The sequence below is a fragment of the Etheostoma spectabile genome, chromosome 20 (genome assembly GCF_008692095.1).
Source record: "Etheostoma spectabile isolate EspeVRDwgs_2016 chromosome 20, UIUC_Espe_1.0, whole genome shotgun sequence".
Lineage (NCBI taxonomy): Eukaryota > Metazoa > Chordata > Actinopteri > Perciformes > Percidae > Etheostoma > Etheostoma spectabile.
This window is the reverse complement of record NC_045752.1, coordinates 3,631,553-3,659,490: the sequence shown is the minus strand read 5'-3', so window position 1 is coordinate 3,659,490 and position 27,938 is coordinate 3,631,553. Positions and strand designations below refer to the sequence as shown.

Sequence of the window (27,938 nt, the reverse complement as noted above, 5' to 3'; positions counted from 1 at the left end):
CTGCCTTTGTGTAACAGGTGCTGTCATGCAACTCCTTTGTCCTCCATTCTTCATCTATGTTTCTCATCCTTTTTAACTTTTTTGTGTCCTTTTCTTTCAGCTTTTTGTCACTGTTTATTTCTCATGACACATATGAAACAGTTGCTGCATTCACATTCAGGTCTTGACAGAACGAGTGTGAAAACAATGCTCTTAGTTGTGGATAAATTGCCATAAAGACAAAGGCATTCTCAGGCATGTGGACACAGGGATGCAATCTCATTAAACCCAATTATTATGATCAAAACTCTCAATAAAATGACATGTCTGTCTCTCTGTCTCTTCCTGTCTGTCTTCCTCATAGACAGTCTAGGCATGGTTGTGGTTTCCAGTGCCCTCAAGGCACATTCATCGCCTACCCAGTGGATGTGTAGTCTGGAATAGCAGCAGACTGTGCTAAATCACGCTAAATTGGCTCACCCACCATATGCCGCAACTAAAACTCCCATAAACATGCAGGCACTTGCAGGCACACAGACTTTTTTTTCTGTGTTTGTTCATTTTAATTTGCTCGTGTGTTCTTGTCCCAATGGATGTGCAGGAGCCCGAAAGAGCAGTGGAGTGTGGGCTAATGGTTTTAATGACACATTGCTTTACACACGCACATACAGAGCCAAATACATTCATGGACAGACAGACATTTAAAGTGATACACACACCTCGATAGAACAATTTTACCTACACAATCATGAGGGTTGAGTTAATGCTGCCTAGAATAGAGTAGAAAGGATCACTTATAAAATGAATTGTCCTGCGTACAGCTGCTAACCAAGCGCCACACTACATTTTGTGAAACCGTACTTGGTTTCATTGTATATATAACATGCAGTATGTATGCTTATGTGTGTCTTATAGGTGTCCAATGTGCAGGCACGGGCTGCTAGGTTGGCCTGGGCCCCCCCGGCAGGACTGGTGAACAGGCATGGTAACGGGATGCCAGTGTCCTGCTCCTACGAGGTTTCTCTCTCAGATAAGGGACGAGACGGAAAGTATCGCCTCATATACAGGTAGGGAACACACTCCAAGTTAAAAAAAATACGCCACCAGCTACTAAGACACCTCAAGAAATGGCCAAAGTACACTAGTGTGACTTTTGTGCTTTGTTTGTGTCAGTGGCGAAGAATTGGAGTACCACCTGAAAGACCTAAGGCCAGCGACAGACTACCACGTACGGTAAGGACTTTGCAAGAGGACATTTTGGATGTGGTGTTTTTATACTGCTTTCATACCTTTTGTGTAGATTCTAGCTTCATTTTCATTTAGCCGTGAACATTTAGATATCTTGTGTGTTTGCTTTAGGGTGTCGGCAATGTACAACTCTGTTCGAGGCTCGTGTTCAGAGGCCGGATCGTTCACTACACACTGCAGCGCCCCCGATGTCCCGTTATCCCCGAAACTCTCCCACCGCACCAAGAGCACCCTCACCCTACAGTGGAAGGTACAGCCACTCCTTTTTCATCTCAAAGACATACCGTAACAACATTTTACCCCTATAAGCATCCCAGTGACTTATGATGTGTCAGTTGGTTTTGACGGCCCATTTGCGATTGAATTATTATAAATGAAACAAGACTCAGGGTACTTTATGTGTCTACCACACTTCATTTGTACAGTGACACACAAGAGATCTGCGTTCTTTGATGAAAGTAAACAGCTATGCTTCACCTGGTTGACCTAGCTTGACTTCATGAGCCCCTACAGCACCTATTGGAGAGACATTCTTGCAATGTTGCACAATGGAGTCAGGGTGCATCCCTCTGGCCTCTCTGACCTTCTCCCTGCACACGTAATTAGTGACATCAGTCATCCAGACAGGATATGAGACCAATCATAACAACACGGCGGGTATTTTGTCTGTCTTATTGTTATATACCGTAATCCTTGGCTAATTCTTCTGCCTCTCTTTTGTCTCTTGTGCGCCTCGCTCCGTCCATTTCCCTGTCATCCACAGCCCTCAGGCGACAACGGATCCAAAATCACAAACTACCTGCTCGAGTGGGATGAGGTGAGTCTGTCTCTCATCTGTCACGCCTCCCCTTTTATTTTAAAGAAAGAAGCACTTCATGCCTATCACAGATGTCACAAAACGGATGTTACCATGTAGCTCCTCAGACAAGATTTAATAACTGTTTAAATTATGCCTTTCCAATCCATGTCAGTCCTCTCACTCTCATTCTCCTTCTCCCTTTTGTACTTTTTCACTTTCCTTTTGTTCTTTGTCTATTCTATTTAACTCTTTTCCTTTTACAATTTATCATACCCCCCTGTTCTTATCTCATCTTACTTTCTTTTTTCATCTATGCATTCATCACTTCTCTCCTCTTCAGGGAAAGAAGAACAGTGTTTTCAGAGAATGTTACTTTGGGAGCCAGAGACACTGTAAGCTGACACGACTGTTCCCCGCCTGTGGCTACACGTTCAGAGTGGCTGCGTACAACGACATTGACTCAAGGTAATCTTGCCTATTTCTGAATACACAAACACATGTGCCATACACACATTCACTCAGGTGAAAAAAGTAACCATGCACACATTAACATGAATAGCACCGAAGGCAGATGCCATAACTCTTTCTTGCTGCTTGTTCATATACTGCAGAAGAATGGCTTTATAATAATTAATAATTGACATGCAGCAGTCCACTGCGTCGATTATTCTGCATGTGACAGGAGTCCTCCTCCTCTATCCTTATTTTCCCTCTATTTCTTTTCTCCTCTTGTCACCTCTTTGTCATTATGGCGGCGAGCATCTTGCCTGCAGTCGTTAGGTTGACAGGGAGCAGGGAGGAGGTGATGGAAGGGAGCGAGAGTGAGGGAGGAGATATTAGCTCTTGGGCTGAACTCAAAGCGGCCTCAATGCATCCTTCAGCTTGATTGCCCTTTGAAGCCATGGACACACAGTCTGGCACAAAAACACCTGGCACACACTGGCTTTTGAATACTAGCTATTTTTCTGACTTTAACTTTCTTTCCAACCTCTCAAAGCCCTGCTGCTGGCTAAACATTCAAATTCTTTCCCTCCTGCAACTCTCAAATTAGCCTTCCCCACTCCTCTGTTTTTTTTTCTGTCTGGCTTCTAACATGTTTTTTATACTATTTTTCCCCTGTCACGGCGCCTCTTTAACCTTTTTCTTCTTACCATCTCCACCGGCAGCTCCCCACAGCCCCGTCCTTACCCGCATCCCCGCACCTACTTCTTCATTCCCTTGAAATGAGCACTAATGTCAGTGTCCTTTTCTTATTCACGTTTTCCGCTCCTTTTACTTTTCGAAAAAGGTTCCTCTCTCTGTCCCTGCTAAATTTGTAATTCATGATGCACAGCTTCCCTTACCTCTTGCACTGCAGTCCCCTTTCCCACAAAAGTAATGATCCAAGAAGTGAATCCTTTGCTTCAGCATTTTAAATAAAAGCAAGCATGTAAATAAAATGGAAATGTTGTTTTGTGCAGTGGCTTCAGCACAGAGGTGGTCTTTTACACCATGGGCACCCTGCCTGCTCTGCCTCTGGCACCGCGGCTGGTCAGGGCGGGGGTGTCCTGGGTGACCCTGGAGTGGGGGCGTCCTGAGGGCAGTCCGAGCGATGATCAGCTCAAATACACACTTGAGATCCAGGAGGACAACAGCGTGAGTACCACACACATCTGAAACCATTCATAATAATAACCACAACATGGTGGGAGCCACACAATCCACCATAGTAAAACTTGAAAGCGTAATCTGGTTTTGTGAAACCTTCAGTTGGGTCATGTGATTGAGCTCTGGGCTGACAGTCACTCAAATCCCACAAGAAGAGAAAGAGGAGAAAATATAAAAAGATTCCTTGCATGATGCATTGCAAAATAGTTTAAGGGTAATGTACAGCAGATGAACAGAGCCGTATTTCTTATAATACACAAGCATACACAAAGAAACACACTACATGATTGAACACTTATATAAAATGGGAATTGCACCAAATGTTCCTACACACTCCCCCTCACACACACATGTACAGTACAATGTAAAAGTCAGCATTTATTGCATCCATATGCTTGAAAATGTGCGCTTAAAACACTCGTACACACAGTACTCACAGTACACTGTACAATACACTGACAATGTATCTGTATTATTACAGGGAACAGACTTTCATCCTAAGTACACTGGAGAAAACTTGACCTGTACTGTACAAGGCCTGAAGAGGAGTACACAGTATAAATTCAGGGTGAGTGACAACGTAATGTGGATGCTGGTGTGTGTTCATTTTTTAGGGCGTTTGTGTTGCATTAATATGGTTTTGGAATAATAACATTTTCTTTTGGGCATTTGGCCTTTTTACAGTAAAGGAGGCAGACTAGAAATGGGGGAAAGAGAAGTGGGTTGTTGCATGCAACTGTTCCCACAGCTGGAATCCAACCAGAGACATTGCGATTGATTGGGAGATCAACAAATCATGTGTGTCAACAAATATGCTTGGGACTAGTTTTAATAGCTACAATTCTTGTTGAGAGTTAGATGATAAGACCCAAAGGTTACAGCCAGCTGCCAGTTAGCTTAGCTACGACTCCAGGAAATCTTTGCACTCGGCTAAGATATATTCTGACACATAACCACCCTTAAAACTACAACTTCTTCTCAGACTTATTGTTGTACAGATTTTAGAAGTACTGGTAGGTTTATTTTTTTACAGTGAGCAAGGCTAGCTCTAACCCCGTTTACAAGCTTTTTGCCATGCTAAGCCAACCATCTTCTGGCTGTAATTTCATATTTACTGTACAGACATGGAAGTACCGTCAATATTCTCATTTAGCTTACTCAAATTAAAGCAAATGTTTCTTTGGTGTGTAACCTAAATGTGTTGCGGACATGAAATGGACAATAATTAGCTTGATTACCATTAGCTGCTTTGGTGTATGCACTGAGTGGGATTTATTATGTAGGATGTTCGATAAAAACTTGAAATAAATAATATGTCATTCAAAGTAGGTTAAAGTGAACCCTCAAAAGGCTGCATTTACTCTTTGACATGTTGTTTGATTTCAGGTGTTCTCTTGAATACAGTGCGTAGCTACAGCTTAAGTCATCTTGTCTACCTTTTAATCTTCACTTTTTACTCGATCCGTTTCCATTCAGTGATGTTCTCTTTCTGTTAAGTGTTTTTATGGATACCAGCCTATCCAGGTGTCTTCAGTGAGTCAGTTGTCGTCAGTGGTATGACAGCATCCATCATTGTAGTAAGGAATACAGCATTTTACTCCCAGAGAAGTGGCTGCAATTTAACCTGTTGTGAAAGAAGGCAATTCACTTGCCCATTAGAAAGTAGAGAACACCGGCTCAAATGAAAGCTGTGATAGCTGTTCATAATGTGAGGACATCGTGAAACAAATTTTACTCACAGTCGATCTCTCAGTGGTTATTATTAATAATGTGGGACCTCCAGTGTGTGTCTCGTTGTCAACAATGTATTATGGTGCACCTTAAATGGACTTACACCCACACACACATGCGCGCAGCTGTCCTCACTCGCACTGTTAGTTGAAGCGGCCGACACAAACATACATGCTCACACACAAAGGGACCTCTGTGTTCTTTGTGATGTTCATCCGGTGTGAACATCTGGAAACAAAGCAGATTGATTTTCCACGGAATGGGGTAATGGAGGGAGTTAGCTGAAGATAAATGATGGCAGTGGAGCCATGATAACCACAGGTGAAGGAGTAGAGAGTAATGGCTCCTATCAATCAGGACAGTTCCTTTACGTCTCGATAGATTCCCATTCTCACTGTGCCTCTTTTTTGTCCTACACTCCATCGTTATTCATTTTGGTTCTTCTTTTACCCTATTCCTTCTTCCATTTCTCTCCCTTACCATACCATCTTTTCTATCTATACTGCCTATCTGCCCTCTTTGCTTTCCTCTTCGCTTTTTCCATTTTCTTTTATTAACCTTACACCGCCCCTCCTTTTAATGCTTCATGTTGTCCATTCCCGTCCCTGCAGCTCATAGCATCGAACATGGAGGGAAAGAGCAGTCCCAGTGAAGTGCTGGTGTGCACCACCAATCCAGACAAACCAGGCCCTCCATCTACACCCTGTGTCACCGCGGTAACGCCCTACGGATTTACCATCACATGGGGTAAAGATACAGACCCACACATGTATGCACATTTACCTTACACCAACACAGAGATGGGCAACATTCTTAAAACCCAATGGTTGCACATTCTCTAACAGTAAGATGCAAGTGGAAATGCACACAGTCACAGAGAATTGTAATAACACAACCACCAAAAGTGAATTGGAATTCAAATTTAAATGATCATACATTACCCACCTTCTGATTTACAGATGCATTTAAATGAATATGTTTTCCCCCCCCCCCAATTTTGGACTTGTTCTAATAGTTTTAACCAACAAGTGCTTGGTAAATTGCTCACTGCAAAAAATGGGTGTCTAAAAACAAGATAAAAACACTAAATCTGAGGAAAAAGGTACTCAAAAAAAATTATCTGTCCATGCAGCAAGATAATTTCACTTGACAAGCTTGCTTGATTTAAGATTATAGTGTAAAATTGAACACTTAAAATAAGAAAGTTTTTTTTTTATCTTGGTAAGAACTAAATAATTTGCAGTGCTGGGATACTATTTTTAGTCCATTAATTGACAAAAAAGATAAGCCAAGGCTTCACAATTATCTGAATTTGTCGTTGGCATAATGGAAAAGGTTTTAACATATTCTGGTATCCATTCAAGGACAGTCAGTGTAGTACTATTCTAGAAAATATACTAGGAAATGTTCAAAATGGAGTGGTGACAGTTGCTCACACATGCTCACTTGAAATGAAAAAATCAAATCTAGCAGAGCATATAGCGGAACACAAGTATTCATGGAAAATAGAAAATCAATGACGACTTCTGCCTCTGGAGTGTTATCATGAAACTGAAGTAGCGTCCATAACAAGTCATAATGTCTGCTATCACCCATCTGTCCTGCGTTAGTGCTGCAGGAGTCAGGGCATCCTGTCTTTTTACAAATGTTGTAAAACGGCACAGATCATGCTGTATCTCTCGATCACCCTTCCGATATTAATTTGACTTAAAAATCTAGAAAAACAAAACTTTTTAGAGTGCTAAACAATGAAAAAAAAAAACACCTTCTTTATTGCGTTATAAGTAGTGGGAGTTTTACACCAGCTCAGCTCAACCATTTTAAAGTAATATAGCTGCACTACAGTCTACATTATGTGCTGTGTGGGTGTGCCTACCTGTAATTATGTCAACAGTGTTGATACAATAAGAATAAGCTGAGGCACAGTCAAGTAAGTTGTTTCCGCTAGTGCTAGAATTGATCTATGATTTCAGAATAAATCGTTCCCAATAGTATTGTAGAGTATTATTTTATTGTTACCACCACAAAGTTTCTCTAAAAATGTCCTTATGCAGATTAATACAGAAATAAAAGAAACTAGAACAATTTCTTACCAGTTCCCTTGCTACTGAAAAATTTGGCAGGAGCTGAATGACTGTGCTCTGAGAGAATTATCACTTTTGTGTGGATGAAAGTAAAGCTACCACAGCTTTATGAATTATTGTACAATGTCCTTAGAGATGGATGGGGATGCTAAATTTCATGAAAAGTCTCAACGGATGACCTATGAATGTGTGTTATATTTTTTCATGAAGCCTTAAAGGTCATGCTGGAAATGTGAGATGTTTTAACACGTACTCCTGTGAGTGGTTCTCCAGCTCATAATGTTTATGTGTGATAATAACCCAAACTAAAGTGACCCCATCTATTCCCTCCAACAGATCCTCCCCAGGACAACGGGGGCTCAGAAGCTCTTACGTACCTGCTAGAGATCTCAGAGGGATGCTCTGAAGGTACACTTATATCTATCTGCCTTTGCTTCCGTCCATCCATCCATCCAGCCACACATTCAGCTAATTTGAGTGCTTTTTTTAGTCCACCGTCTTATAAAAGAAAGCTCAAAATGTACCAAACCGTCCTCTCTCCCCTGTGCTGGTTCTCTCTATGCATCCATTTCTCTCACTTACCCTCCTCAGAAGAACAGCGGCCATAATTCACTCTTTGTTAGCAGCAATTTGGCACACAGGATCTTTCAGATTTCTGCTGATCTGCCCCCCAGGAAGCAAATGTTCTCAGTATTCATTCAGTCACATCAAAGAAAGAGGAGTAAGTTGTTTCTTGAAGACCAGGGTTGAAAATCAAGGAACAGAAGAATGAAACGTCAAAAGCTCATGTGTCTTCTTTCATTGGTAATGAAAGAGGATCAACGGCAGCACACATTGAACCCCATGTCCAGTGGATTGATGTAATTGGTTTTGGCTTGTCTGCAACTCAAATGAACTCTGTGCCTTTCAGTCAGTATGACTGGATGTGATATGTCTGATCTCTTTTTATTAGATAAAAAAACATTTCAGGAGCAGGTAAGGAGCTTAACTGGCTTAATTGGCTACAAATGTATTTCCCTATAGCATTTCACACCCAAGACTAATATTTAGTTTTATCGTTAGTTATTTATCAAAAGCTTAACGTTGTAAAACCTCATGTGCTTCATCGGGCCTGTGTGGGTGTGATTTGATTGACACAGACCCAACAACCCACCAATTCCATCAGATTTAGAGTCTAGTGTTCTTGATCTATGCAAGGAAGTACATTAAATAACCTGTTTCAGACTGATACTCAACTTTAAACCAGTGAGAAAAGCACAGACAAAACATAAAATACAGAAATCTTTGATATGATATCACCCAAACTGTTCTTGCCTTGATGGAATATTGTTTGTTCTTTGCCCATGTTTGCCTGTCCTCTGGTCTGTATAGGAAAGAGGTTTTAGCCAGCCCTGAAGGAAAATCACTAGCACCAAAATGACAACAAATGAAAACAATTGAAAATAAAATATAGTGATTCAAATTATCTCGAAATGCGTTTAAGAGCAATTGACCACAACAACTATACCGGACAGATCTTGCTTACTGTCGTGCGTCCCCCCCCCCCCGAATCAGGAAAAAACCCTGTATTGTCTACATCTCTTCCCTTTTTCTGTGCCCTTTTCACCTTCTTACCTCTCGATAAGTTGCACCAGTGGTGACTTCTGAGGCTGGTCCTGACTCATCTCATTATGGTTGCTGTAATTCATTACAGTATTAAGTGTGTTTTGTGTGTGTAGCTTCATTGCTCTTTTTTTTTGGTGTGCAGCACTTTGACACAGAGTTGACTTGAACAGTGTGTTTGTGTGTGTTTCTTGAAAGCAAGAAACACACACAAACTGACAGAGGCCAGTGAAAAATTGTTGATAATAAAAATTGTATTTGAATTCTTGACTCTTAATCTGGTGCAGAAATAAGTGCTCTTTTTCTCTGTGTATTTTAATGCACTCTCTCTCTTTCTCTCTCTCTCTCTCTCAATTTTTTCAATTTCAATTTGCTTCATTGGTATGAAAAATAAAATACATCCATATTACTAAAGAACAAACACACAACTAAACAGCAACAAGTCCCCCTCTGTACCTTCTGAAGCTATGAAGCTAATAGCAGCATGGTTTATGGGTTACTTCTTTATGGACTCAGTAATAGTTTAGAAGACAGCACCAAGTTCATCCTAATGTCCTAATCAATGCGTTTGCGTGTGTACTTGATTTGTCTTTGTGTATTTCTGTGTGTTCATGTGTGTTCATGTATGTAATAATAATACAGATAGACAAACCATGCAAGAGGCTGGCTGGTTGAACTCTCGGGGACTCCTTATGTCCTGTACCATTATAAACCAGTGCAGGTTCACCTACTGTAACATTGTTAATTCTTCATAACTTGACATACATTTAGAAATAGCCTGACACTGGCACAATGATAAGGTATATTAAAAAAAAGGTTTTTCAAGCTTCACCAAAGAATACTTTAAATGTGAAGAAGTAAGTAGCTGTTGTCAGAGTATGTAAATAACTAAGGTGTGTGCAATACATAATCCAAATATATGCTCGTTCTGCTGTAAAACTGCTTTCTGTGCTGTGGTATAAACAGGACCTATATTTGCATAACACAAGTGCAACTTTACAGTTGAAATAATAAGTTTCACAGTACCACACAATCCATCAACAGAATAAAAACAACAACCACAAAGCGGTGTGCAGTTTAGAGTTGAAGATCTTTGCCCAAAACCCGCCGGGCTTGGACCAGGCTATATAAATGACTCATTCTTGACAAAATGCAAAAGAGCTGTGTGCGTGCGCACATTTGAATAATGTCGGGCTGTACACGGGTTTGGGCTTTTAAAGAGCTGTCAGTCAAAATGTGCTTGTCGGGCTCGGGCCACATTCGGGACAAATTCGAACTTGTAAGACCCAATTACAGCTGTAGCTATTAGGTCAATGGGGTTCTGTTTCCAGAAAAATAATTAGGTCGACTGTAGTATAGATACAAAACAGCAGGAAATTCTGTATATGCACTAATGCTCATGTATGCGATGGGTTGCTTAATTCATTTGTTTTGTGTGTGCATGCAGCGAGCCAGTGGGAGGTAGCGTACAGTGGTCCAGCAACAGAATGTGTGTGTGAGCGCCTCACACCTGGGATCTTCTACCGCCTACGTGTGTGTAGCATCACCACGGGAGGACATAGCCCGGTAAGACACAAACACACACACACACACACACACACACAAACACTCTTGCAAGCAAAGCTTCAGAGTGGTAACCTTGTAAACTTTTAATTTTTTTACAAATGAGTTTTGCAGCAATGAATGATGCGCATGTAGTAAAATGTACCAAAGTATATTTAAGTCATTTTTCAAACTGATCTATAACTGCAGTTTCTTGTCTTTTGTTGTGGTTTCCCTGTGCTCCTGAAGTGCACTGTTAGTGTTCCGGTTCGTACACTAAGTGTCCCACCAGGGCCCTGCCAGCCGCCAAGGATTGTGGGTAAAGCCAAACACAAGGAAGTGCAGTTAGAATGGGGTAAGTGCACACATACGCGTTTTATTTACCAGAATGTATATGAATTTTTTCATGTAAGGAGGCTAAATCACCTTCTGGCTGCTTTATACATTTCCCCAGCCATCTCTAATGAAACCGTAGTCAACCATGTTTTGGCCTAATTGAGCCCTAATTTAGCCTATTAAAGGCCTAACCTAGCGTCACATCTGACTTAACTCCCCTAATGTCTGCCCATTATTGCAGATTAGTACTGTTATCTGTTGGCAGGCAAAAGTCTCCCAGCCTGAAACGCTGAGGAACTTCTTGTTTAACCAGTTTAATACAGCTGGCCTCCGCCCTAATGAGCTCCAATTCAGGCAGCGCTGCTGCAATTACTGGCTCGAGTTGAAGGTCAGACATAATGTATTGGAGGGTTTTCCCATCTGTCTCCATCATTTATTATTTTCACCATACTGCAAACAGAGTGAAGTCACTGGTAGAAGACAGAATCCCTTGGAGGGGATTAAGACATGCACCTGTTGAACCGATCTGTAAACGCATGACGTCTGAAACTACACATAATATTGAGCAAAGCTTTTAAAGTTTATGCATAAAAGATATCATATCATCATATATGTTGTCTTTCTTTTACAGATGGTTTTAACTCTCTCTGTCTCTCTCTCTGTGTGTGTGTCTCTCTCTCTCTGTCTCTCTCTGTGTCTCTCTCTGTGTCTCTCTCTCTCTCTTTCTCTCCCTCCCTCCCTGTAGAACCCCCTGTCTCTGAGGGAGTATGTGAGGAGTGTGTGTTCAGTCTGGAGATGAGTGAGGGGGACACCAAGCCAGCAGAGGTCTACCATGGGTCGGAGCTGCAATGCACTGTTGGTAGTCTGCTGCCTGGTGCCACATACAGCTTCCAACTGCGGGCTGCCAACGAGGCTGGGGTGAGAAATTCAGATGCAGGAGTACGAATAAAAAACAAACATCAACTAGTAATTTGCCAGGCAAGATCATAAAAACCATAAAAAAGGACTTCCCTGATAAAACAGGGAACTTGGAACAAGCTTTTCAAAATGTACAAAAGTAATCTTTTGTCATTTTTCTACTTTACAAGCATGCAATTCTGTGTTTAATGGTTCTTAAGGCCATTAAGTCTACTCAGCAGATCAAGTACATAAACTGCGGAACCTCTTAACATGATCCAAATTTAAAAAAACTTCAACTCCATTTGAATACATTTTTATGTTATTGTAGCCAGAATCACAGACACACGTAAACGCAGGTACAAAGGGCCAGTGTCTAATAGATCAGAGTGTCCCAGACAGACTAACCGCAGCCTTTGTTTGGATGGATAAATGTTCCAAAGCGTACATCTGCTTGGTTTGATCATCCACACAGGAGAGAGCGAACTAGCACTCAGACTGGCTGATCAAATGGCGGCCCAAACACAGTACACACTTAAAAAAAAAAATCATTGCACTTATGCAGAGGACACACAAAAAGAAACAGCAGTCACATGTACACACTTAAATTGACAACCCAGTGTGATTTGTGCCGTCTTTTCCGCTTAGGTCAGATCGAACACATGTCTCATTGTGAGTGTGGTGTCTCCTTCTCTCTTTCAGTTCGGAGCGTACTCCGAGCCAACAGAGGTGACGACTGCAGCGGGTCCTCCTGGCCAGTGTGGGGCGCCACTCATCACTCTCACCAGTAACACCTGCGTAACGCTCAACTGGGAGGTGAGATAAAAACACAGATACGCTCTTGTACTTATCAAAGGAAACCCTTATTTTATGGGAAAATAAAGCATAAGTCGGACAGACAGACAGAGGAAAAAGGCCACATTTTTAAAAGCTGTCTAAACAGGCCCAACCTCCCTTTTTATTTTTTTACTGACCAAAAAAGCTGCTGTTTTAAACCTGTCTACCTCGTGTGTACAAGAGACTTAGGAGATTAGCTTGTTTTTATCAATCCAACTCATCCCCGAGGATGTATCCAAATTAAAAGAAATTCTCTGGTGTTGTATCTTAAATTGAATCTAGTGGTATATCCCTCTGTTGCCTTAAGTCTGCTTTAATGTGGCAACATATTTCCTGATTTATGGCAATATGTTTTAATTCCAAGTTCCCATTGTTTTCCCTGAGCTGAGTATGTGTCTGTCTGTGTGTTGCAGAGTCCTGAGGGTTCGGGTACTGATATCTCCGAGTATCGTTTGGAGTGGGCGAGGGAAGACGAACCCATGGAGCTCATCTACTGTGGAGCTGCCACACAGTGTGAACTGTCTGACCTGACACCAGCCACCGATTTCTGCTGCAGGCTACAGGTAACACACACAAACATACACTCCAAACCTACCTAGAGGTATTAAATACACATGCACCTTTTCACACCCACACGCAGATGCAACTGCATTTGCGTGCAAAAAAATAAGAAAGCACATAAACTATACAGAAACCCATAGACGTGCACAAACATGCACATGAACACAAGCATGACAAATGCACAAAAACACAGACAAAAGCAACCACTTGCATACAAATTAGGGCTGCACGATTTTAGGAAAATATCTTGTTGCGATTATTTTGACGGATATTGCGGTTGTGATATGATTCACGATATTGGAGAGAATGATAATTTCTGCATTATAATTGTAATTTTCATTGAAAAATATTAGTGTGATTTTTTTTTTTTTTTGCGAGGATCTGTACCAAACAAAGATGTTTTCCTTTAGTCTGTAGGATAGGATTTGTAGGCCAGATGTCACCACAATACTTTATTTTAGAATGGTCTGACACATATTTTGCCTTTTAAAAAATATTGTTTTTTCCTGCATTTTGGATATTGCACTAATTCATATTGCGATTTTGATCAAATTGCGTGTAATTGTGCAGCCCTAGTACAAATGTCAGCGAAGGGGGCCTCAAAAGCAAGAAACACAAACAAACTGACAGAGGCCAGTGAAAGGTGGATGCTAATTGATTTTATTTGCATTCTGACTCTTAATCTGGTGCAAAAATAAGTGTTCTTTTTCTCCATGTATTTTTTGAACACACTCTCTCTCTTTTCTCTCTCTCTTTCTCTCTCTCTCTCTGTACCTTCTGAAGCTATAAAACTAATAACAGCATGGTTTATGGGTTACTTCTTTATGGGCTCAATAATAGTTTAGAGGATAGCACCAAGTTCATCCTAATGTCCTAGTCAATGCGTTTCCGTGTGCACATGATTTGTCTTTGTGTATTTCTGTGTGTTCATGTGTGTTCATGTATGTAATAATAATACAGATAGACAAACCATGCAAGAGGCTGGCTGGTTGAACTCTCGGGGACTCCTTGTGTCCTGTACCAGTATGAACCAGTGAACCAGGTTCACCTATTGTAACAATGTTAATTCTTCATAACTTGACATACATTTAGAAATAGCCTGACACTGGCACAATGATAAGGTATAAAAAAAATAGTTTTTCAAGCCTCGCCAAAGCATATTTGACACGTGAAGATAAATCAGAAATACTACTGAAATATAACTTTTTCTTTAAAGTATGCAGATAGTTTACTGCCACGATGGAGTAGTAAGTCAATACTTTGCTTTAAGCACACATTGTAGACTGCAAATCATGTCTTCTACTCCTTGATGTGCACTCACAATAATGTTGCTGTGCAGTTCTTGGAAAGTGGCTTCAGTTTAGTTTTATATAGTAAATGTGGTCCTCATGTTCTTGGAATTACCGTATATTACATTGTATTACAATAAATCCATCGCTCCTCACAGACAGCTTGTCTTGTCCTGCTTTTTAAAACAGCTTTTAAAGTGCACATGGTTGCAAATTAAAAAGAGAAAATGCAGAGGACAATTTCAACATTTAATTCTTTTTATTTTAGTTCAAGCTTTCAAAATGTAACAGATGCATTTTTAAAAAGCTGCTTTATGTTGTCTGTGTTTTCTCCTCGCTGTAGTTTGTCTGAGGCAATGCTGTAGACTATTACAACTCAAAAGCAATCAGAGGGCATTTGATAGAGGCTACTTGAGGTGCATAACAATGTGTCACACAGCAGAGGAAATTGACAAACGGTCTTTCACAACTAATTTGAATTCATCCCCTCTGCTGCTTTTCTTTTCCTCTTCCATTCTTTATGTCTGTTCCTCCCCTCTATTTTACAATTGCTTGCTCTGTGTCACTTTTTCTCCTGCCAATTCATGTCACCTTTGTCTTCTTCTCTTTTTAGCTGCTTTTAACCTTCATCCATCTATCTTAGTCTTTGCCAATCAGGCTTTTCTTGTCAACCTTTTCTTCATAACTTTTCCACCCTCAAAGCCCCCTATCCCTTCCCTCATCTCCTTCATCTCTTACAGTCTCTGTGTTTTTTGCGTCCAATTCAGGCAGTGAATCAGGCAGGTGCTGGTCCTTACAGCGAGCAGGTGAGTTTCCGGACCCCCGCGACAAATCCCGACCCGGTCTCCTCCCTCAACCTCCTGGACCTCCCGACCTCCTCAGAGTCAGGCCACTCCCCATCTACCTGCCTCCTCCTGAGGTGGGATGAGCCGAACAGCAACGGGGCGGAGATTACCTCCTACATCATCACCCTGGACGACCAATCCATCACTGTGGAATCAGGGACAAGTCACCTTGTTACAGGCCTGCAGCCAGACAGCGAATACAGGTACTGGCATACATTAGTGGACAGCAGGGCTGATGGGGGGAGCATTTAAACTGATGTTTCATTGGATATAAAGTGTGATATATATTGTTGATGATCCCCAAATCATGGGTTGACATTTTGATTTTCATGAGCTACAAATAAAACCCAAATATACTACCTCAGACATTGATTGATGGTCAGATGTCCATTAACATCAGATGTCAGAGCATCTGAAACATGGTTCCTTCCTAAACCAGTATGACATATTGAATAATAAACTCACATTGACAAGTAGTGTGCAGTCAGTTTCCAGAGCTTTTTTTGTTTAAAACGGCTGCCTGCAGCGTAAAGTTCCTGGCTGTAGAACCAAAAACCTGATTTGAAAGATGCTGAAACGTTCTGTACTGATCAAAGGAAAGTGTGATGTGTAATCACACTATGACCCTTTCATATGTAAAAGCCCCTGACACACCAACCAGACGGCCGACCCTCGGTAGAAAAGGCAGTTAGACTGATCAGTCTCCCCGAGTTGGTCAAAAAAGTGCCTCGGAACACAACAAAGCAACGAGATCTCTCCATAACAGCAGGCGGCGCTAATATATATTATCACCCAAAGATGAAAACTGGCAGATGATTGGACGAATGCGTCAAGTAGGTCTGGTTTCAAAGGCAGACTGTCATGGTGGCTTGTTCCATGGATGTAGCTCATATTTTAGTAAAATAGTTCACCAAAATGTGTTTCTGAAAACATTTTAAGCGGGAAATAGTCCACACAGTTGCTGACTCTGATTTTGAGAGACTCTAGTCACGCTTATCCCGCTCCTCGTTTCCGGGTTAGCGCTCCACCAATCAAATTGGTGGGCAGTGCAGGCCTTCCGACTGAGTGCGTCAGGTTGTCCAAAATAAAGGCCGACGGCCCCCTCCGGGCCCCTCTAGATGGACGACGGCATGGAACACACCGAATAGACTCGAGTCACTGACCTCGCCAGACTGTCCGACGGACGATTATCGGGTTAATGTGTCAAGGCCCTTAAAGTACAAACTGAAATATATTGCATTATTAAAGGCATGGCATTGGTCATTTGAAAAGCTAGCAGGATTAGAAAGTAGCATCTCCATTGGGGCTTTGTCCAAACCCTCTCCCTGCCCTTGGGGCTCTGACCCACACACAGACATGCACGATCATCGCTGCTTCAGAGCAGAGCGGAGAAAGGAACGCAGTTTTACTTCAAGTCTCATTCGCCAGTGAGCAAACTCCTAATATTATCACACCGGATGTTTAAATCAAACATAACTACTGTTAGCAATGCAGCGACGAAGCGCTGTGATCTCAGGCACGCACGGAAAGGGTAGAGTACGCTCAGCGGGGCAAGATGGCATTTCATTGGTTCGTTCTAAGCGGATTGCGAGGCTGTGATTGGTGGTGGGCGTTTTTACAGGATTAAAGCAGCTACAGGTGACGGATCTGTTTGCTTTGTATCTTGTTACCTACAGTATAATACATGAGTTTGAAAGCACAGGTACACAGGAGGTATCAGTGGTGGACAAGAAGTACTAGCTAGCTATATATACTAGCTAGGGATAGCCTGTATGATGTTTGCATGAGGAGTGTCAGATCATTTATATCCAAGCAACAGTAAACAACTAACTAGTAATCTGAATCACCGAATGTTGTCGTGCTTCTATAAGCAATTTTGTGATCACTGGACTGTGTGTGTGTGTGTGTTTGTGTTTGTGCATTTGATGGTGTAGTGAGTTCTTTGAATGGGGTTGGGGTAAGCATGTGACATATGAAGAGGCACAGCGATCACACACCATTGTTTTCATTCTGAGGTTGTTTTTGTCCCAATGTCACTCTGCTCTCTTGCGTAATGGCCTACCACTGACTCAGAACACCGTGCATGTGTGCGCATGTGCGTGTGTGTGCATGCTTGTGTGTGTGTGTTTGTGTCTCCCTGTGGGAGTTTTGTGTGTGTGTGTGTGTGTGTGACAATGACTGTAATTCTGGTTGTTATTTACAGCAGTGAGGCACTTCAAATAATATTATTCATATTGCATTAGCGTGAATAGCTCTGGGAAGGACGGCAGTAAATGTTGTTTTCTCTTTCGGAGTGGGGCGGTGTGGGCTTTAGTGCGGGTTGTCTTATTGTTGATAAATATTATTTAGACTTCAGGTGTTTTTCCTCTCGTCTGTCCACGCTGGGGAGAACTGTCCCTAGCAATAATAGTTCTCTTGAACATGTTTGTTAAAAAAAGACTTAATAGAACAGCTAAACCACATACAGCACCTAAGTAATGTATTTTCTAATAACATTTCATGTTTTCATTGAAAGCCTCAATAACTTTCAATCCCCAAAGACTGTGTGGAATATCTTTAGTCTGGAAAGACACCTTAAGAAGATAATTGCCACACAGTCACACATCACAAAATACAGATTCACTGAAGCAGCAGTGCTAAAAGTTCATTCTTGAACAGACAACAAAACCACAAAATGTAAATTTTAATCAAACTTGGCAAAATCTGTCATTACTTTGAGCATACGATGTGTGAGTTAAGTTTTGTGTTTTTTCTCAGCAGGGGACATGGTTACCCCAAGCCTTGTGGTTGCGCAGCGGCCACTGATGTGCTACCTTTTGTGCACCTTTTCCCTTAGTTTTCTTTGTGTTATGATGAAACGCAATGCTGCATCTATTGAACTGAACTTTGATATGTAAATCTCTACATAACTAAATGTAATCCCTCATCATCAAAAGCTAGGATCCTTCATGTGTTGTCCTCTTCCTTCTTCTCTATCCGCCATCTTCTTTTATCTATATGCTTAATTACCCCGCGGACCGATTAACGATGCCCTTTATGATTGGTCCTCACACAGCTGCATGAATTATAATGAAAGGTTACAGTTGCAGAGAATCAGCAATTGAATGTCAGACGGTAGATGCTAGCTTGCCGAGGGCCTCTGATACGGATGCTAATCAGCTGATCAGACATTGACAGAAAAAGGGTGTAAAAGGGAGGGGGATACCTGGAAGAAGAAAGGCAGCAGGGGAAGAAATCAATTTCTGCAAGTGCTTTTTAACTAGCAGTAGATCTGTGTGTCCTTGTGTGTGCGCACGTGTTTGTTATGGTTGATCAGCCACCGGTCAAAACCATTGTTGTCAGATGATCGGCCATGACCGGTGACCAGCCTATCACTCTCATATTATTATTATTTTTTATTTTTTTGTCAGTCAAATATACACCTGTGTTGCATGATTGTTTTACATTGCACACACGTCAGCACAGTCAGGAATATCACAGCAACACACACAACGTTCACATTGCACACACAGAGGCAGCTAGGGCACACAGTACAGACACACACACACACACACACACACACACATCATGTTGTTCTTGTGGAACTTCTTAAACGCATAAAGCTCATTTTGTAACCACCTCAAAAACATTTGGAACAAGTACCCTAATCACACACTGACTGTTGTCACAGCAACATACAGTCCTGTCAACTTTGCAACTGTCTCTATACATATACATACAGTGTGTGTGTGTGTGTGTATATATATATATATATATATATATATATATATATATATATATATATATATATATATATATAAATATGTAAGTTGACTCTCCATAATAGGCCTACATACAATACACCTGTTTTCTTTTGGTAAAGTAAAACGTGTGGGATATACTACAATTTTTTTTCAGTTGGATTTTATTGGTACAAAAAAGCTCTGTCAAGTAACCTGAGCATTTTTTCATTTTGAGTGAGAGAAGGTCATGTAAACTGGTGCAGTTTTAGAAAAAATGTTATTTGTCAATGTTTTAATAGGAACACATAGATACAATTACATTTTCCATTCAAGTGGGTAGTGGCTCACTGTTCCTCAAAGTGTGGCGGGTGCTACGCCGCAGTTCTCGGGGTGCTCTCCCAACAGTAGTGGCATTTTGTTTATGTTAGTTATTTGGTCAGACTCGGGATGTTCGTGTTCCAATTTGGGGAAATATTTAGTTCAGACCAGCTGGAGTTTTTTTTGCATTCTCTTAGGACGAAAGTGCAGTTCTGTCTCAACTTGGTGTTTGTTGCACAGCTAGCACAAGCGCTCGTCTTTGGAGAGCCATGAATCTTTGAATGGTCACACTCTTTAAAGTTTAAGTTTTCTTTTAAATCATATTGCACAGAACCAGTTGTAGCCTGAAACATTCTTTTCAAACAGTAAATCTTATAAAACGCTGTGCAGCAGTAATTGGTTTTTAATGCACACAACTGTACTGTAAATGAAGGGAAAAAAGTAGGCCAACGAATCCAGACATATGTCTCATCCTGGAGAATACATTTGCTTCTAACGGGAGGATAGTAATGGCCAAAGGGAACCAGGGTCAAAGCTAATATACCAGATAAGCCTCTTCACTGAAAATTACCCCACCATTAGAGAAATAGGTCTGCCAACACGCTAAGAACACACAAGGTTACTTAGTATATAGTGTTTATACCCAGTATTTATGTGCATGTTCTTTTGTCTCGTGCACTTGATCCCTTGCACACAACAAACATGTTGCTGTAACACCATTTTTAAAGGCATTTTCCCAAAAATATCAACTAGTTTTTGATCAATATATTTAAAAAGACATTTAATCGTGGGGATTTCACCTGCCGTGATCAAGTTGTAATCTGTCTCTTCCTCTCTTGCAGTGTACACATCCAGGCGGTGAATGCCATCGGCTCAAGTCCCTTAAGTCCACGCCTACTGGTGAGGACACGCCCCCTCCCTCCAGCCCCGCCCCCCCTCGAATGTTCAGCGGCGGGGCCTCAGAGCCTGAAGCTGAAGTGGGGCGAAAATGCCAGCAACACGCACACCCGTGCCTTGCTCGCTGATGACATGGTCTACACACTACAGATGGAGGACAAGAACCACAGGTACAAACACACACACACACACACACACTAATCTAAACTTGATGATATAGACTGAGAAGGGGTCCATCTTATTTCACTCCAGACCACATGTAGAGGATAAAGAAAAGATACAAAATTAAAACGTACTTATTTACACATACACATCATCATCTCATCACAATCAATGTAAATGCTTTGTTGCATGATTTGAAGTCATTCACACCAGCTCCTACATATACCGTACATCAAGTATACACACACATGTGTAACCTAACAATGGGCATACACAAACCACTGCATAGTGGATGATGAAGTGCCTTCTTTATGCTTGCCGACAGTGTGTGATACAATTTAAAACATGGGCAAAAAAGCTGTACTTCCATTAGCGCTGAGTGGCACAGTTGAAAAGAAATATTCTTCACCAAAATGTAGGCCCATTTGAGCAGAAATGTTCATGTGCTTCAACCTTGCTGGACTTATCAAGTCCATCACTCTGTTTTTCTCAAAAACTGTCAAACTAATTAAACCCTACTCTTCCCCCAGTTTTTTCTCAAATCACTCACCAACATTGCTCCTCTTCATCTTCGGACTGTCCTCCACAAACGATCCAACCAGATTCTTTAATTATCAAAAATTGAGCCCGCAGTGCATCAACATGTCTTACATTAAACAGTACTGCAAAGAACTACTAATGGTTATGAAACATTTTAATCTCAGGGTAGAAGTGATGTGGTAAATTTCTGAATCTTTATCTCATTATCAGATTTTTTGGCAATATTTTGAATGCTATCTCCATGTAGGCTATTGCAGTCAATGGGAATAGAGCATCTTCAATTAGTTTTGTCACTTATGGAGCGATCAATCTTTATAAAAAATGACCTGGTGTCTCATTTATAAAACTGTGCGTAGGATCCTTACTAAAAGTGTACATACGCCCAAAAGCCAAAAATGGCGTACGCCCCAAAAAAAAAATCAGATTTATAAAACCATGCGCAAGCACACCTGTATGCAATGTTCCCTTTATTAATCACAGATTACCCATTAAGTGTGCATACGTGAATCAGCCTCTTATACCACCCTGTACATGCCCATTTTTAACCATAAATAGTCAATACAAAGCAGCTTGTGAATGCTGATAAGTGTGTTAATGACGCTGGCAATAACGCCGAATCATGCTGAATCATGACAATTGAAGTTAAAGATTATAACATTTATATAAAAAACTTTTTGTTTACTTTTTGTTTGTTCACTTTGTTGACACCTTGCAAAAAGCACAGCATCAACCATATCCCCCACCCAGAGATACAATTTGAAGACGAAAGTGTAAAAGGCAAACCCACTTTTCTTCATGCAGGTTTTGTCACCAACAGTAAGTTCGGACTAATAACAAGGACATTAAGTGGAACGATGGTGCGAGAGCTTAATGACGGTATTTTCAGACTTCGACATTTGATTATATGTGCACAGACATTTAGTTATTTACACTGTGTTCTGCCGTTATCTAATGCTAGGGTATTTTGATGTATTCCATGGAGTCGGGCCATCTCATCCTCCTAGGTTCATAGCGGACCATGTGACAGTGAGACGGCACCGATTTAAATATTAAGAACGAATTTTGATTTAAGATTTGAGTTGGATTTTACAAGGTGTTTATGGAACAATAATTAATCTGTACATGCGCAAATAACACTGCTTGATTTATGTTCACGATAACGTGCATGATATGGAGAGAAAAAACATGTGTGAGGCATCAATACTTGAAAATATTAAGAGTAATCATTATTCCCACATGTGCTTTCTGTTCAGTTCACCACCTCACCATCTGCGTCGCCAATTCGCATTTTGTCTCCAAAACGTGCGTTCGCTGGGGTCAGAGTTTGCGTGGAGGGCCTTACATCCTCGCGTCAAGTTTGTTTTTTACATATCCTTTGCGTGAGAAGTGGCGTACGCACATTTTTCAGCCTTGTTTTATACTTTATAGTTTGTATAAAGTATAAACTCACTACACCACCTATTTTTGTCTGCCACACATTCCTCTTGGAACGTCACACACAGTTCATGGCCAATAGAAAGGCTTCCAGTCTGATGCTCCTGGGTCTCCTCCTGTGATGCTGCTCTTCCCGTAGCTATATTCAGGAGGTATGGAGATGTTGTTGCTGGAGAAGAAAAGGGATTACATGAGTCTGTAATTGCATTGATCAAGGTATCCTTATGGTGACCGTCCTTCTGTATTCTGCTGGCCTGAAGCTGTGCAGCTGGCTGTTCCTCTGCCGCCAATCCTGTCAGTCTCCGCAACTCTTTCGCAGACAGTCCTTGCTGACCTGTAATACACTGTCTTCTTATTGCATTGTGTAAATGAGCGAACCAATAGCCCTCGTGGGTGATGCTGCATCTCTATTTACAGTCTGCTCCAAAGTCAAGTATGTGGGGATGGTAGTTCAGGGGTGTCTGGTGGAACTTAAGCAGCAGAAAAGGTGTCTGGCATGTGGATGGTTGTACTTTGCGGATGTGCACAATTGGGTCAGAAACCGTTTAAAGTAGTACTCTTAGCATTTAATCTATGTCAATTGTATGATATTGTACATTGGGGCTGCGTTTGAAGGGTGTCTGGCAGGCCCTTTGCAGCAAGTACTTTGTCTGGCATGGTGATTGTCAGGTTCGGGGGGAAGTGTTTTTTCATTTATAGGTGGTTTCATGTGGTACCTCCTTTGTTTGATCAAGGCCATATCTCAGGGGCCCTTTTTATTGTTGTCTGCTGGGCCTCTCGCAGCGGATAATTTGGCTGGCAGGGGCCATTCAGCAGTCTGTGTGACCTGCCTGTTCATATCAGATTGGTTTGAGATGGTACTTTTGAATGTTTGATTTGAACACATTTTTTCAGCCCTCTTTGAGGCCCCCAGGGGCCAAAAGCAGCAGTGGGACTCCGGCAGACCATATCTGCAAATGAGAGATCATTCCCGGTATGCCCCTGTGCTCAAATGTTGGTACCCTTTTTTATTTGATCAAAAGGCTCTGGGCTGCTGGACTAATATTGTTACAGCCCTAGTAGAGAGAAGACAAGATTAGGAGCTATTTCAAATATGGAGTCTCTGCTACGACCAGGCATTGAAACTACGTCGGAAAGTGTTCTCTAAACCTCTCCGCTACCCTGCGCGCCACATTTCTCAGACTTTTTAACCTACAGCTAGTAAATATATGAAATCAGGACTATCAAGATAGACAGAACATGAGCAGCTTGAGAGAAGATGGGGGAGCTTGTGTGGATTAATGCCTAGTTAGTGCGTGTGTGTGTGTTTTTCTGTGTATGGAGTAACCAGATGTACCAGCGAGTTGTCACGTTGAGGGCATCTGGAGCCAGCCGGGATACAGCCTCTAACAATCAACCCTCCATTTAATTGACTGGTCAGACAGATGTGACAAAAAGAGAAACGGGGAGATGGAGAATTAGAAGACTGAGGAGGAGGAGGGGAAGGGGCAAAACATGATTGCTGACAGGGGGTGAAACACATAATTGGAAGGAGGGCAGAGTATTTTTATACATCCAACAAGCAGAAATAGCAAAGAGTGGGAATAGGAAAAAAAGAGGAACAAAGAAAATGATTAAACTGAAAAGCTGTGAAGAGGCAACTCTATCGGCCCACGTGTCAGACCGTCTTGCTCCCTGTCTCCCTCTGTCGAGCCCTCGACCATTCTGGTTGGCCGGCTATCAGTGTTTCAATTAAGGCTCGACTGGCATCAAGATGGTACCCCTGGGATGGTCCAGAGTGCAGCCGGCAACAGATGGGGACCTGTGATCTGTTAACCTCTCCGACACACACACACACACACACACACACACACACACACACACACACACACACACACAGAGACAGACAGACAGAGGCATGCACGTAGGCACAAATACACACCCTGCCAGCCAAATTAGAACAGATTTCACAGTTTAGAGTGTTTTATTTACCCTAATTGGCACAGTGATTAGCATGCTTGCGTGTGTGTGTGTTGCATATATCTGTATGCACCATATTTGAATCATATGGTAAGTTTTTAGAATCATCCTTGCATTGGCTGTAAATTGAAACATTTGCTTTTTTTCTGATTTTCCCATACTTTCCTCGGTTTATATGCATTTTCGAGTATGTTATATTTAACAGTCCTACACATACACCGGTTAAAACAGACATTGACAATCTGCATTTATTCACAATCAGTCCACATTTCAGTACCACTCTTTTTCTTTATCCTTTAACAACATTATGTTGTCCATCCTGGTTTTCAGAATCGTTCACATTTCTTTCTGAACTTTAAAATGTTTTCTGTGTTGTAGATACAATGTATGACACTGAAAACCTTAGGAATTCAGTGACAAAAGCCACTCAGAGGAGATGTTTGTGTTTTCCGAGTTAGCTTTTTGTTTGGTCCAACAATAGTCTTAAATGTATTAGTCCCACTATACTTTACTTCTTCTTCCAGTCCCCATGCTCTCTGATAGTAGACTTTCAGGAGTGGTCACTGTCCTTTTAGCGGGGAAGATTATTTTTTCCACATTTCTGTATGATCCTCAAAACATAAAGAGATGAGTAGGCAGCTAATAACTTAACTAGCCAGTTACTCATGATCTCTTTTCCTGTCAAGGACATGTTTTACATTTGTTAATTTTTTCTCTACCAGAATATGCAAATTAGTAGAAACAATAGCGGTACAATGACATACTTTATTATTCAATTTTGCAAAAAAAATCCTAAATTAAAATTTGAATGGGGTTAGAAATAGTTTAGTTATCATATTATTCCAATATTTGATTACTATTACTTTTTTCAGTTCACAGTTGTTCACTCGTGTGTGCTGTTTATTGTTACGTAACATGAGTTTCTTTTTAAAAGAGCTTTAAAATGCAAACTGTTATTATATTGATTTGAAATATTTAGTTGTGTACAGTAAGCATTGAGTTTATATATGCAAGGATAGCAATGGTAGGAAATGAGGCAAGAAGACTTTATGTTTTTAGCCTTTGGTTAGACAACAGGACAATTGTGTGTGTGTGTGTGTGTGTGTGTGTGTGTGTGTGTGTGTGTGTGTGTGTGTGTGTGTGTGTGTGTGTGTGTGTGTGTGTGTGTGTGTGTGTGTGCGCCCCTTTGCGCTCTTTTGTCATACTCTACTGGGATGAATTAGCTGAAAGTTTTATCATTGATGAAATCACAATGACAACCAGATGCTTCATCGCTAATCATAATGTATCAAGGGAGATTGGAAGGGCATTTTGAAAATAGTATCTTAGAGAAGTATATTGAATCTTGAAATTGCTTTGTAAACAAACATATTGAATAGCCAGCTGCAATTTAATCATATGATTTTAGATTTTTGCCAATACATTTCATCAGTGTCATTTTTGAACCAAATGGCATTACTGTCTATTTCGGTTTTGACATTGGCTGTACCCTGTCTCTTGCTGTATCTCTCTCTTCGTCCCTGGACGGTCTTCTTCCTTTTTATTCATCTCATTTTATCGTTAGGAGAATATTGTGTCCCTCTTTCATACATTTTATTCCTCCCACCTTATCTTTTACCCTCTGTGTTTTTCTCCCATCCACCCTGCCACCTGTTTTTGGGTTTGAACGATGATAAACAAAGCTGTTTTCTCTGGTTCACAATACTGAATCTCATTTCTTTACTTTCCTCCCTTTCCTGCAGCTTGTTTTTTTTCAACCCTTAATCTGCCCGTATGCAGACTTGTTGCTCGTGTTCTGTCCTCCCTCGCTCGTGGCTTTTTTATATTCACTTGTTGTCCTCACTCCGTTGGTGCCCTTTAAAAGCTGAGTTTGTTTGATTTTCAAATTCCTTCTGGCAGGGGTATTGGGAATGTATGGCACCATGGCAACGCAGGCAGCGCAGTGCAAAGCAGGCTCAGATCTTCTGACAATGTATTTTTAAGATGAATGCAGGCGGAAGATCAGGCACTAGGGACAGAGCTTGACTAAAGCTGCTGTTGTATGAATTACCCGTCCATACTGTACGTCCATTGCTGTCTGTCACCCTTTCGTCCATCTTCCGTCCACCTTCCTGTCCTTCAGCCTTTCATAGGTTGAGTTCTTCCATCTTTTCCATCCATATCTACCCACGTGTCACTCACCCCACCCATTGGCTTATTCTTCCCTCAATGTTCCTCATTTCCTCATATCACTTAATCCTTGTATCCGGCCTTTTTTTCTTTTTCTTTATGTACACCCATCTGTTTTTCCACGTCAGCAAACAATTCAGTTAATTTAAAAACAAGCTGTTTCTTCTCTTCGGCCTCTAACGCTAACCTTATCAATAAGTACCCATGCGTGATACATCCATATCAGGCAATGATTGCTTAAAATACGTTTACTAGTATAGAAACTGAACAACAAGTGTAAAGAATTCCTGTGCAAATGTGATGATGATTGATTTCATTATTAACCCTTGTGTTGTCTTCCCGACAAAATTAAAAATCAACGCTTTTGTTGACGCTTTTTATCAATGTTTTTAACTCTTTTTAAAAAAACTTTTTTTGTCCCTTTTTTCAACCCTTTTGACGCTTATATTCATGTTTGTCACTTTTTTTGACGTTTTCAACACTACGTAACACTAACTTATTAACTGTAGTTTTACAGTTATTTTTGGAATTTATGGTCAGTAAACCTAATTTATATGAAATTATACCTAACGTTTGAGTTACAAAAGCAGAAATTAGGAATTATTTAGACTAAAATTAAAGTAATGTATGTTGATGGATAATCCCAGACTGGAATATGTCAACTTTTACTCAATACTAATTCAAAACCACTTCAATATTTGTTCAAATGCTATAAAATGGAATAAGACACCCCAAATGAAAATAGAGATTTGTACTTGCCAAAGAGCGTTGTGTGGAATCAATCATGTTATTTTGGGGAATTAAAAAGAACACTGATAAAGGGAAAAAAAGGGTCAGTTTGACCCTAGGACAACATGAGGGTTAAGGACAATTGCACACATTTATTTTGGCCATAATGTGCAATTTCTGTAACTAATTCATGTTGAGTGGATAACGTTGTTAGTTAGCTTTCTGTGCATTGCTAAATGTTTGGTTCTTTTTTTACTATTTGCTCAACAAAAAAGATGCTTTCAAGGCACCACTTGCTTTTGAAAAGAAAGATTTTAGACAATGTAATGCCAAAGAAAATGTTAGCTTTTCTGTGTGAGATTGAGGCTTGCAGGCTCCTGGAACCGATGCTGTGACTGGTGCAATCAAAGCAGTGTTTTGCTGTGTGTGCATCTGGAACAGCACAAGCATCTCAGTAACACCACAAAAGGCAAATATGACAGGCCCGTACAAAATTCCAACATTGGCATTTGTGTTAATAACCTCCCTGTCCTCCTCTGCTCATTGTTGGGATTAATTGGTCAGCTGTTTGGCTCTGAACCAAGGATGCAGTGTGTGTGTGTGTGTGTGTG

General features: G+C 41.0%; 1 protein-coding gene across 4 annotated transcripts in view; it reads left to right on the top strand.

Annotated features, from left to right (window-relative positions):
* Window positions 1–27,938, top strand: part of fndc3ba (fibronectin type III domain containing 3Ba) — a 103,142-nt gene that overhangs the window by 68,597 nt on the left and 6,607 nt on the right. For all 4 annotated transcript variants that reach the window (XM_032499780.1, XM_032499781.1, XM_032499782.1 and 1 more), the window contains exons 9-24: window positions 895–1,046; window positions 1,153–1,212; window positions 1,339–1,477; window positions 1,991–2,044; window positions 2,367–2,491; window positions 3,487–3,661; window positions 4,155–4,241; window positions 6,016–6,151; window positions 7,825–7,896; window positions 10,538–10,656; window positions 10,882–10,987; window positions 11,714–11,886; window positions 12,568–12,681; window positions 13,116–13,265; window positions 15,320–15,600; window positions 20,280–20,504. In XM_032499780.1, the coding sequence (XP_032355671.1) occupies window positions 895–1,046; window positions 1,153–1,212; window positions 1,339–1,477; window positions 1,991–2,044; window positions 2,367–2,491; window positions 3,487–3,661; window positions 4,155–4,241; window positions 6,016–6,151; window positions 7,825–7,896; window positions 10,538–10,656; window positions 10,882–10,987; window positions 11,714–11,886; window positions 12,568–12,681; window positions 13,116–13,265; window positions 15,320–15,600; window positions 20,280–20,504 (2,168 nt within the window). The remainder of the gene's footprint in view (window positions 1–894; window positions 1,047–1,152; window positions 1,213–1,338; window positions 1,478–1,990; window positions 2,045–2,366; window positions 2,492–3,486; window positions 3,662–4,154; window positions 4,242–6,015; window positions 6,152–7,824; window positions 7,897–10,537; window positions 10,657–10,881; window positions 10,988–11,713; window positions 11,887–12,567; window positions 12,682–13,115; window positions 13,266–15,319; window positions 15,601–20,279; window positions 20,505–27,938) is intronic.